This window comes from Pseudochaenichthys georgianus, chromosome 5 (assembly GCF_902827115.2).
Source record: "Pseudochaenichthys georgianus chromosome 5, fPseGeo1.2, whole genome shotgun sequence".
In the NCBI taxonomy this organism is placed as follows: domain Eukaryota; kingdom Metazoa; phylum Chordata; class Actinopteri; order Perciformes; family Channichthyidae; genus Pseudochaenichthys; species Pseudochaenichthys georgianus.
This window is the reverse complement of record NC_047507.1, coordinates 20,926,049-20,938,479: the sequence shown is the minus strand read 5'-3', so window position 1 is coordinate 20,938,479 and position 12,431 is coordinate 20,926,049. Positions and strand designations below refer to the sequence as shown.

At 39.2% G+C, this 12,431-nt stretch overlaps 2 protein-coding genes across 2 annotated transcripts; both read left to right on the top strand.

Moving 5' to 3' along the window:
* The first annotated feature begins 515 nt into the window (after positions 1–515).
* On the top strand, positions 516–6,260 carry parp3 (poly (ADP-ribose) polymerase family, member 3). Its single transcript, XM_034083719.2, has 11 exons — positions 516–692; positions 969–1,165; positions 1,255–1,380; positions 1,571–1,750; positions 1,886–2,024; positions 3,961–4,184; positions 4,275–4,430; positions 4,542–4,619; positions 4,698–4,875; positions 4,970–5,113; positions 5,325–6,260. Exons 2-11 carry the CDS (start codon positions 986–988, stop codon positions 5,495–5,497), a joined length of 1,578 nt encoding a protein of 525 aa, XP_033939610.1. The 5' UTR covers positions 516–692; positions 969–985; the 3' UTR covers positions 5,498–6,260.
* A 1,426-nt stretch (positions 6,261–7,686) lies between these two features.
* On the top strand, positions 7,687–11,848 carry gpr61l (G protein-coupled receptor 61-like). Its single transcript, XM_034082328.2, has 2 exons — positions 7,687–8,032; positions 8,702–11,848. The coding sequence occupies exon 2, from the start codon at positions 8,751–8,753 to the stop codon at positions 10,047–10,049; it is 1,299 nt and encodes a 432-aa protein (XP_033938219.1). The 5' UTR covers positions 7,687–8,032; positions 8,702–8,750; the 3' UTR covers positions 10,050–11,848.
* The last annotated feature ends 583 nt before the right edge of the window (positions 11,849–12,431 follow it).

Here is a 12,431-nt window from a genome sequence, read left to right as displayed (position 1 = left end):
CTAACTCAGACTTTATATTAATTTTCCAAATAGGCCTACAGTAAAAGATGGACACTTCCCAGCTGTGCATTAATCACACTTCTGAGTTGTGGTCTTTGATTTTTTTGTGAATTAAGCAGAGAAAGACTTCAACAAGTTGGTTATAAAAGAGGAGCTCAGTTGAAATTAACAGTGATTGTAGCCTACAATGAGACGATATCTTTAGGAACCTGACATGTGCATGACATGTGCTTAAATGATAGGTAAAATATTTAATAATGTAAAAAATTGAAGTGTGGTCAAAGATATGTATTGTTTTAATAGTATTTTATTAATATAATGATATAATGATAGCCTTAATGGAGAAAAACATTGGTTTTTATCATCAAAACAAGCTCTATTGCTCTATTGTGACTTGTGGATCAGATCTGTTACCCTGCTACTTTAGCTTGTTAGTGTGAAAGGTTTTGAGGGGACAATACATACTGAGATAAGCTAGGTGGCGGTAGCTGTTAGCAAGCTCTGCAGTTTCCCCGCAGCAGCAAGAAAATACAGTGGAGCTCCACCTCTTCCTCTGACGGCGAAGAGTCCCTCAACTTCCCGAAAACCTAACTCAGTCCGACAGCTCAGCCGCGCTCCAGTCGTCCCGTGAAAGCTTCACAAGAGACGAGACTCTGCTTTCCCTCCCGTCTGACACTATTTCAAGTTAAAAGGTGAGTTCTTTGCTGATGGAAATTCAGCTTTCCTTTTTCGGAATAAACAAGAGGGCACACCCACTATAGCTTTCTTTGACCAAAAAAGTACTGTTTTATTATCTTGATTTGCTTTACATTTAAAAGTACATAGTCAATATCTACTCAGTAGGTCCATGCATGGATGACAATGCATTCATTTGCTATGATTGACAGCCAGAGAGTGCCCACTGTAGACATGTCTGAGCTTGTCCTGGTATCATGCCCAGAGACTCAGCATGGCAAGTTTCTCTTCAGGGTTTTCAGCTAGGATCATGCCACCAAAGAAACGAGCTGCTTCTGCTGCTAAGGCAGGTGGGAAGAAGGTAAAACAAGAGCCCGAGACACCAGCGCCCAAAGATGCCTTCACCTCCGCAAAAGAGGCCCTTCTGGCTGCAGGGTCACAGGTGAAATGCAACAGGAAGGTGGATGAGCACTGCTCAGTGTCCGGAGAGGTAAGTCAAATAATATATACTTCAAACTTAACGCAGAATGCTAAGTGCAAATTACTTTTAATCAAAACATATATCATTTTTTTCACCAGATACACGATGACTATGACTGCATGCTCAATCAGACCAACATCGGGCATAACAATAACAAGTTTTATGTCAATCAATTGATTAATGGAACCAAGCAATACTATACATGGAACAGATGGGGTAGAGTGGTAAGTTTGTCCTGCAAGACATTCCAACTAAATTACCTTTTTTGACTTTATTTAGTTTTGCTGATCTATTATATTTTAAATATTAATAACAACTGTACTTTTACTCTGGGTTTCTTATCTTTTAGTTTTCTTCATTTTGTTATATAAAAGCAATTTTGCCCTGATTGCCTCATGTCTAATCTGAGTCCAGGGGGAAGATGGACAATCCAAACTCAACACGTTTGATAATCTTGAAAAGGCTGTCAAGGACTTTGAAAAAAAGTTTAAGGACAAGACGAAGAACAACTGGAGCGATCGGGCGAATTTTGTTTCTCACCCTGGGAAGTACACCCTCATTGAGGTGGATGGAGAGCAGGATGCTGAGGTCAAGGTAACCATAATGTACCTTCACTGGAACAAGGAGCATTGCATATAAAACGTCCTTCAGGTGCAGTCATCAGAGAATATATTATAATCATTATCTGCCTTGGCAAAATCTCACTGGCTCTGCTTTTTATAATTGCAGGTGGACACTGTTGATGGAAAGAAGGTCAAAGTCACAAAAAATGTCCAACCTTGCAGCCTTGACAACCCCACCAAGAAGCTTATCGAGCTTATTTTCAGCAATGACATGTTCAAAGAGGCGATGGAATGCATGAACCTAGGTGGGTGTGGCATAGTTTACCTAGCATGAAATATAAACCTGTCTGTCAAGTCTGCTATAGTTCAGTGTTCTAAACCACATGTTGGGCTTTGAAACTAGATGGGATTAAAAGAATAGGCAAAATCTCTGTGATTTTTGCATAGTATCTTGTTAGCTACATTTTAGTGTTGCTTAGATGTACATTAAGAACACTAGGAGTCCATAATGTGACATGTTTGACCTATGATGTTTTGATTGACCTTTGCAACCAACAGCGGGTGAAGTCTGCATTTAAACAATGCATCCCTTTAACTCAGCATTAGCCGTGCCTTGTGCTTTGCTAACAATGTTTTTGTCATTTAATTGTTTCTTTTAATACTTGGAAATAGTGAAGGTAACATTTGCACCTTTTTATAAAATAAGCAAAACAAACAGTGAGATTAATTTTCTTAATCCTTAGATGCACGAGTGACTGGACCCTACACTCTTCCATAAGCGGACCAAAAAGGACTTGTATAATATTTAGCATTATATTTTGGTTCGCACGAGAAATATTTTATATTTAATTTTTCACTATTTATAATTTTAGAAAAAAATGAAATTCCATAGAAAATGCATGCGGGTCATTTTTTACCCACTTATGGAAGCTTGGGGTAGTAATACAAAAACTACAATTTCTTAAAATTTAAATTTAAAATGTGAATGGCATGAATAGCTGGAACATGAAATGATAAAAAAAAATGTAATTACAAAGATACTTCAAGAATACCACCTCACCGAGTCAAAAAATACCCACTTATGGAAGCTTGGGGTAGTAATACGAAAAGTACAATATATTAAAAATTTGAATGGTACGGAGCCCCCCTGGTGACATTGGTGAGAAAAATATTAATACGTGGCCACGTATTAATAATTCGTGGGAACACTAATTATTACGCAATAACTAAATCCAGATAGTCTATAGAAACTGATGACTGAGTGACAACCATATACAACACTAGCTAAACTCTGTACCGTAGGCTACGGCTATTATCGCGAAGCATGGATCATTTTGATTTGATTTTCATTTGGGTATGAATTATAATGATATTCTGCAATCTCTTACAGTTAAGCACAGTGTCATCCTTTGCAAATGGCAATTGATTCGGCTGCTGAACATGCGCGGTTTGAAACGTAGTTGAGTAAAGTTAGAACGATATTGGCAGATTCGGATTTCACGGATCAATAACTCATGAAAAAAATGTTATTCAGACACAAATGACGTCTCCTAAGTACCGTGGTAAGGTTGATAACGAACTACAATCACATGTTGATCAAAAAAAGCCAATATGCGCCGTCCTCGCTCCGAGCTGGACACATTACATTGGTCTCTATCTGCAGCCGGAGAAGAAACGAGTGCTCAGGGACCGTCTGCTAAGTGCAACTCCGAAAAAAGAGAATATAATAATATTCAATCACTTCACTATTCAACAGTATATTACTACCAAACTCAGTACACACATCAATAGTCTTCTGTTGCTCATACTACATCAGAGAGTTTGGAAGAATATGGTTTGGAATAATTTTGGTGAAGATACTCTAAGAAAACCACCTCACCGGGTCAAAAAGTCCCACTAATGCATCTAAGAGTTAAGAAAATATAAAATAATAACACAGATGTGTGTTTTTTGTGTGTGTGTGTGTGTGTGTGTGTGTGTGTGTGTGTGTGTGTGTGTGTGTGTGTGTGTGTGTGTGTGTGTGTGTGTGTGTGTGTGTGTGTGTGTGTGTGTGTGTGTGTGTGTGTGTGTGTGTGTGTGTGTGTGTGTGTGTGTGTGTGTGTGTGTGTGTGTGTGTGTGTGTGTGTGTGTGTGTGTGTGTGTGTGTGTGTGTGTGTGTGTGTGTGTGTGTGTGTGTGTGTGTGTGTGTGTGTGTGTGTGTGTGTGTGTGTGTTTGCGTGTGAATGCGTGGATGGTACAAAGACATCAAGAAGATGCCTTTGGGCAAACTCAGTAAAAATCAGATTGCAAAGGGCTTCGAAGTGTTGGAGGAGATTGAGGCAGCCCTGAACCAAAAAAGCAGAAGCACAAGACTGGAAGAACTCTCTTCGAAATTCTTCACCACAATCCCTCACAACTTTGGCCGGAACAGACCGCCAACCATCAACGACAAAGAGATTGTGAACCAGAAGAAGGAGATGCTCATGGTGAGATGTATCTTTATATAATATTCTGGAAAAAACGTTTTGGTGTTTGCTCCATCCTAAAGTAACTCTCCTTTTACATGTACTGTAAAGGTGCTGGCTGACATAGAGCTCGCCCAAAATCTGAAGTCAGAGACTGAAAAGTCTCAGGAAGAGATGATAGAGGAAGTTCTTCACCCTCTAGACCAGGACTACAGTTCTCTCAAATGCCATCTCACACTAATGGACAACAAATCAGATACATTCAAGGTACTGTCATAGTGATATTGAGGTTTAGTGAATACAAAGCACTTAAACCACGTTCCAATGTCTGATCATGTGTCCTCTTGTCAAACTGTATTTCCCTTTTCTCATTTAAAGATCATAGCACAATACCTGAAAGCAACTAATAGCAGCCCCAAAATGGTCAATGTTTGGGTTGTTGATCGAGAGACAGAGGTAGGAATTGGAGTCAATCAAGTTTATTGTGACATAGGAGACTGAAATCCTCTGACCTAACGCATACATACATTGCAGGGAGAGCGGTTTAAGGAGCATGATCATCTGGAGAACCGCCGTCTTCTGTGGCACGGTACAAACATAGCGGTGGTGGCAGCTATTCTGAAGAGCGGTCTGAGGATAATGCCCCATTCAGGAGGCCGTGTTGGTAGCGGTATCTATTTTGCGTCTGAAAACAGCAAATCTGCAGGTTACGGTGAGTCTGTATGAAAAATGCAGGGATTGAAAGAGATGAGGATTAAATGAATTGCAATCATTACAAATGACATTTTCTGCCATTTTCTTTTTAGTGCGTGCCTCTAAAAATACTGGAGTAATGTTTTTGAGTGAGGTAGCCCTGGGCAAAGAATGTACCATCACTAAAGACGACTGCTCCTTGAAAAAGGCCCCTGCCGGCTTTGACAGTGTGGTGGCGCGAGGGTCTGTGGAGCCAGGTACTAATCCTAAAATGAATTGGAGAGCTACAGGTTTTTTGTGTCTCTCAAGAAAAGCTCAAGATTATTTTGGTTTTGCAAAACTACCCATGAGAAACATGCTCACAGGAAATGCATATTATGTCATTATCAATATTTATTACAAAAATGAGAACCACTGTGTTATGAAATCATGCAACATCTTTTGTTTGGTTATTTTCTGTGTTTTCAGATCCATCCAAGGACACCTTCATCACCCTGGAGGGCAAGCAGGTTGCTGTGCCTCAGGGTGAGCCTTTAGATCAGCCCCAGTTCAAAAACAGCCACTTCGGAAACAGTGAATATCTCATCTACAAAGAGAGCCAGTGTCGCCTTCGCTACCTGCTGGAGCTTAAAATGAATTAACTCAACTCAAGGAAAGAAGTTCTTGATTGCCTCTATATAAAGGGCTTTCAAAAAGCTTGGCTTTCTGTTTTCCTGTAATAATAATTATTATTATTATATGGTTTTTTGCTTTACTATTACACCTATTACTGGTGCAAATGTCTCCATTTGATTCATAAATGACTTCTCTGTGCCTTATATATTGCACTCTGTATAACTGTTCTGAGTACTTAAGACTGCACTACTGTTATTTCACATGGAGCAATTACTTTTTTACTTCTCTAAGATGCCTTTATATATTTGCACAGTTTTGTTAGAAATAACATGATGCACATTATGTTATATTTGCCATCTTCTTCTAGTTTGAGTAGTTTATGCATTATTTAATCCAAGTAGAAATGCTTATATAAACCTGTCCCTGAGAGAGAAAATATCCGTAAGGATTTTGCTGCATGCCTTTGCAACTTTAGACATTTTGACTAATGTTAAATGGTAGAGTAGAAAAACAATACTCTATCCATAGATATGTTTACAGTTCGTGAAGTGCAATGTGTGGCTAATGTGCAAGCACTGTTACCAGTCTAATATTGAAAGAAAGACTCTGGGTTGCAAAGTAACACGTCATGAAAAGCTTGATCAATGTCTTGAAGGTCTCCTGGCTATGGTACAAATGAAATCATGTTGTGTTAGTAATAAGCAAGTCCATTTGGAATGTAAATGCATTTTTGCACCAAGACATTACTTAAACCAATGATAAGTAAATTAAAAAAAATTGTGCCTGCAATGTGTTGAAGTTTTTTTTTTCCTTCTGCTTGATGAACCTACATACTTAGATATTTGTGTCTAGTGCTGTTGGTTCTCCAGTGTGCCACGTTATATGGTAGTCATTGTTTGCTAATATTTTTCATATAAGAAAATGTCAATATGTCGCTGGACAGCATTCAATAAAAGGCAAAATAACTTATTTGCATTAAAGTAATACTTATTGAAACAGATGGTGGTGTGAACATATACAAAATTGTCTTGAAGATGCAAAACATGGTAAAATGATCAAGTTCACACTTTTTATCCCTTAGGAGATTTGTCTTGACCTCAACATAAAGACTACCATATAGAAAAACATCGTGACAGATGTAATGTGCATACCAGAAGAGTGGCAACAAAGAGGCCATTCAACACACTCCTCGTTTCACACCTTCCTTACCTTACTGAGCTTAGAAGATTCCCTGATAGAGGGATGAAAGAGTTTTATATCCATCCAGTCATCATTAACCCTATAGCGTCTTCCTGATGGGAGCAGTTTGTAATCTGATTACAGGACACAGGAGGTGATCATTTTTCAAGTCTTTTGATGCAATAGTGCATTTTTGAAAATGCATTTCATTGCTGTGAGGAGCAGTTTGTTTATTTGTAATATGAGCTTAACTGATATATTACGGAACTAATGTGCGGGTATGTAACATCATATAATGTCTAATATTACAGCATTATAAAATACCATAACTATCAAACCCCAAACAAGTCAAATAAGTGCAAGAAGTGACAAACTAAAATGTGATTTTTATGTGACATACTACGCTTTGATTTGTTATGATGTATTAAGAACTACTGGGATGATGCTTAAAGTCATTTGAACCCTAACCCAGAATGGGAAATCTCATTATAAATAATAATGTAGAATTCAAATAACAACACTGCCTTATACCCTTTGGGGGAGAAGAGTAAACAAACCGATATTAAGCACATGGAAATATTAAAAATATGTATTTCCTTTCTTCAACACTACACATTGTTTGTGGTTCCTGAAGTTCCTGAGTTATTGGCTCCTTAGAATAGACATTGTGGTAACTGCTCTTAAGAAAAACAGGTATTTGGTTTATAAAACCATCGACCTGAAATAGATGTAAACTGGCATGCCTATTTTGTGACTGCAAAAGTCTAAACATGACTTATTGTCAGTAGAGAAGTGCCGTATTTACCTATTGTTACAGCTGTCTCTGGTTTCAGTAAATACACTACTGCTAAGATGTGGAGCTGCATGGCTGCCAGGGGAACATGAGCTGTCCTTTAACTATAGGCAGACATTAGGACCCAGGGGAGGCTGGGCTCTAGTAGGGAGACAGTGAAGTGTGTGTCTATTTGAAAGCAAAAAAAAAACAATACAATGTGTGCCTGTCACTGCCATACACAGCACAGGACAGGAATAAGAGTGTTACTGGAGGAGGGGTGAGGAGAGAGGGGAAGCATCATGTACCATCAAAAAACATCATGGAACCAGTTCTTCTTCAACTGGAGATAACAATGGTGATGCGTCTGGACCTCTGGAGGAGCCTCTATACTGAATAACTAAACCTCACACACTGAATGATCTGGATTTGATGCATTTTCAGCTGGAAGACTGACTTTTTTTTTCTCTGGAAAATACATGAATCAAGCTGGGTTTGGCCCGGTGTATCTAAACAACAAGTGGGAATTTAACAGTAGCTTTGTGAAGTCAAACACCTGGTCAACCTGTTAAGTGTGAATTGAAACACACAAACACAGAGTGAATCATGGGTAAGTACATTTATGCATAATCAGAATATTTTTTTATGCTGAATATGTTTTAATCTAGACAGAATGTACTTTTGTGTGTTTACCACTCAATGACATCTGAAGGGATTGATATCAGCCTCCCTGATAGGTTAAATGTCCCACAATTGTTAAGACTGATTTTTAAAAATCAATTGATTTAACTGCAACAATTTATGTCCAGGAACAATTTGTGACAAAGTTTAAAATGGCTTTTTCTTCTTCAAACTGCATTAACAATGGGTTCAGAGCTTTTTAAGACAGGTGAAAGCTGGGAAACCTTGTAACCTGTCAGCGCTCTGAAAGAAAGTAAATACATATAAATTGTTGTAGAGTTTCTCAAAAGAGAATTCACAGATGTATTGTCACACAAATATATATATTAGACCCCAGTTGGCTAACATGTCATTGCTTTTTGTCCTCACAACTCTTATCTTTAACATCAGTGTTGAATGGCCCTTAAGGGGAGACAATAGAACAATTGTAGTCTTGCTGTATTCTACTGTAAACAGTTTCCAATGTATCCATAAGTGTATCTGTTTACACTCAAAACGTGTAGGTATGGCACACTTCAGTTTTTTAATTAAGCACTTAAAAAGTCTGAACCACCTAAAACATGTTTTTAAATAACTGCTTTTGGTCTACTCAACACAGGACATCCAAATATGGCGACATCAGAGATGGAAGCGGAGGTTGTGAATACATGATGGCCGCCAACACCGGTCTGATGATAGCCTCTGTGCCACATCACTCAGTGACAAATCTAAACACCACCCAAACGGAGCCCAATCCTACGGTCCCTGCTGACCTGGGCGTGGTCACCAGCTCCCAGTCACAGATCAAAGACCTTTTCGGGTTGTTCTGCATGGTGACCCTTAACCTCATTGCTTTGTTGGCCAACACTGGAGTGATGGTGGCCATCGCTCGTGCTCCTCACCTGAAGAGGTTTGCTTTTGTGTGTCACCTTTGCGCAGTGGACCTGCTGTGTGCCATCCTCCTCATGCCCTTGGGTATCATATCCAGTTCTGCGTTCTTTGGCACCGTGGTGTTTACAGTCCTGGAGTGTCAGGTTTACATTTTTCTCAATGTTTTCCTCATCTGCCTCTCCATTCTCACCATCACAGCCATCAGTGTGGAGCGTTACTTTTATATCGTACACCCCATGCGTTATGAAGTCAAGATGACCATTAACCTCGCTATTGGTGTCATGCTCCTGATCTGGGTGAAGTCGGTCCTCTTAGCTATGGTCCCACTTTTCGGATGGCCAGCTTATGGACCTCAGAGCTCTATTGCCGCAGCTCACTGCTCTCTCCACGCGAGCCACAGTCGTCTAAGAAGTGTATTTTCTGTGCTCTTTAGTGTGGCTTGTTTTCTGTTTCCTGCCGTAGTCATTTTTGGTGTTTACGGTGCCGTGTACAAGGTAGCTCGCTCCGCAGCCCTGCAGCAAGTCCCTGCTGTGCCGGCGTGGGCAAATGCAAGCCTTGCTAAAAATCGCTCAGACTCCATCAACAGCCAGACCACCATGATCACCACCACACGCTCCCTGCCCCAAAGACTGTCTCCTGAGAGGGCCTTCAGTGGAGGAAAGGCTGCCCTAACATTGGTATTAATTGTTGGACAGTTCTTTGTTTGTTGGTTACCCTACTTCATCTTCCACATGCAAATGTCTCTGACTGGCTCCATGAAAAGCCCCGGGGACTTAGAGGAGGCAGTCACATGGCTGGCCTATTCCTCTTTTGCCATCAACCCGTTCTTTTACGGCCTCTTGAACAGGCAGATCAGAGAAGAGCTAGTTAAGTTCCGACGTTGCTGCTTGACCCAGCCGGCAGATTTTGGGACATCTAGCCACGAAGGCTCCCTTCAGGAGAATTTCCTCCAGTTCATCCAGAGAACCAGCAGCAGCAAAGCTGAAACCCCGTCCAGCTGTGCTAACTCAAACCCCGGAAACACTACGGACCAGGGGGTTAAGATCCCTGGACAAATTCCTGAAGAGCAGGCTTAGACATTGACCAACATGGGTGATGGACCACAGTGCTAATATAAAGGACATGTTGTTTATTATGTAAGCAGGACATTTTCATAGTGGATAGCTTCATAATCTAAGAAATGTAAGATGATTTAAACTTTGAAATGATTATTGATCACTGGAATACCTTCTCCTATCCATTCTGGCAACAATGAGGTCATTTCTTCAATAATTTTATATTTTATGATACAAATAAAGAACTCATATTTCATGAGTGACTGGAGTTGGTCTCATATTGCATCATATGCAATGTGACCCTTGCACAAGAATCCATTGATATTTGTATTAAAATGATCCCTTCTTTTAACTGAAGTGATGGAGGTCAACATTCCAACTCATTGTTTGTTGCAAAAACTTGATTTGTCTGCTGAAGCCATTACATCCAGTTAATATTAATGGTATTTCTTAAATAATATATATCCATAACGTTTTTAGAAAGGCGTAGAATAAAAGTATTGCTTTGCCTGAAATAAAAAATATTAAGATTGTTAATCGATTATTTTAAACATGTTGTCTAAAATGTATGTTTTGTTTCTTTTCATTCTACAACTCAGGGAGGCTTTTTTTCATTTTAGGTCAATGTGCTATGATTTTACTGAAACATGAACTATTGAAATAGACATGATCCCCTGTGCTTATTTTCTAATTGTATTTCAATTAGCCTGGTTTTAGTGATGTTTTGATGAAGGTTATTTATGAAAATCTGGAGTGTAACCAAAATAACAAGGTTATAATTGAAGGGATATTAAAATGATGTATTGCCTTTAACTGGGAACAATTTGTATTCCATATGAACATGGGTTGCTTCCACTGCATCCTTGTTTTTGTGTCAAAAACAAACATGTATATTCAAATGGTATCGAGTCACCATGACAAACCAAGACTAGAAACTAACATGTAGGTAAATGTTGGATGTAAATGAAGCATTGCTAACACGAAGGCTTCTGCAGTGTGGCACGCTCTCATGAATCTGAGGGACAATACCCAGAGTTCCTGCACGCAACAGATATGCTGATTGACAGCGATTGTCATTCGCCGCTGTCGTCATGGAAATTAAGTGAGCCTGTGACTCACATAGCAACGAGCACCTTTAGGCTGGAAATATGCTTATGGATGTATAGCTCTGAATCCTGATTGGAGTCTGTCCGCCAATGTATGGCTTTCGCCTGCTTTTCACATGCAGACAGATTACACAGAGCACATAGGTTCAGAGAGAGGTCATTAACATGTGAATAGAGGCTGAGACCAAGGTTTCCAAGTCCCTGCAAATATGAACTGCTAAAATATGGACATGGGAACGTGGCAAAGATAGTGAATTTACAATGGAAATCACTATCATGGATTGATAAGCTCTGAGAGTGGTAACAAAGTGCTGTTTTATGGCCTCTACTGTTTGTATTAGCTTCTCACTACCATTGGTCATGACGAACAAGTGTGGATAAGCAAATAATGGTATACACCGCTCTAACTGTGGTTGTGTGCTTAATACTGAGAGGTGGAAACTGGAATATCTTTTTATACATAAACAAACACAGCATTCTGTGAGAGTTTGTTATCCCTATAATATCTGTATGTTTGTTTCTTTGTGTCTTTTTATTTCCCTTTTTCAAATTGATTTATGAGACCGCCAGGGCTGACAACATGAAGTAAAAACAATCCATACCTTGCTTGCTGAGGTTTGAATTACCTAAACCCTACTTGTACAATAATAAAAACAGGGTTATAACACCTGGATCTAAATATAGCTTTTATAAAAATCAATGAATACAAATAAGGACACAACCTGGTCAACCTTCATTTCTCTTGTGACCTGTGTAAATTACATTTGAATCACTATCATTTACATTGATATTCATGACTTTCAGAGCTCTGTATTTTCAGAGTTGAAATGACAAAGACAAAAGCATGTTGTTCCAGAAACATCTGGAATGACGGGACTTGTTGTTTGAGTTCCGAATATGCATTTCTCTTCACAAATCAAATCAAGTTTCAGGTAGGTAATTCGATAATTGTAAGGATGAGGTGTTGCATCTTTCACACATTTTTTCAATGGGGCCTCTCTTTGCTGGCTTTTATAGTGTGTGCATCCTTTACTTTATACTGTCTCAGTATACATGTGTAATTTCAGATGTCTAGCAACTGAGTTTTACACAATGATTAAAGAAGAGAGGAGCAAGAATGACACATAAAGTCAAATATCTCTGAATTATTTTGGATGAGAATCATCATCAGGTCAAACAACTGTGAGATAAGGAAAGAGCAAATACTCCAAAGAGCTTTGCATGGCAGCTAATGTATCTTAAAGTTAAAGAATACAAAATGAAGTAATCCTGTAGGAGCCAAATGACCTTTAACCTG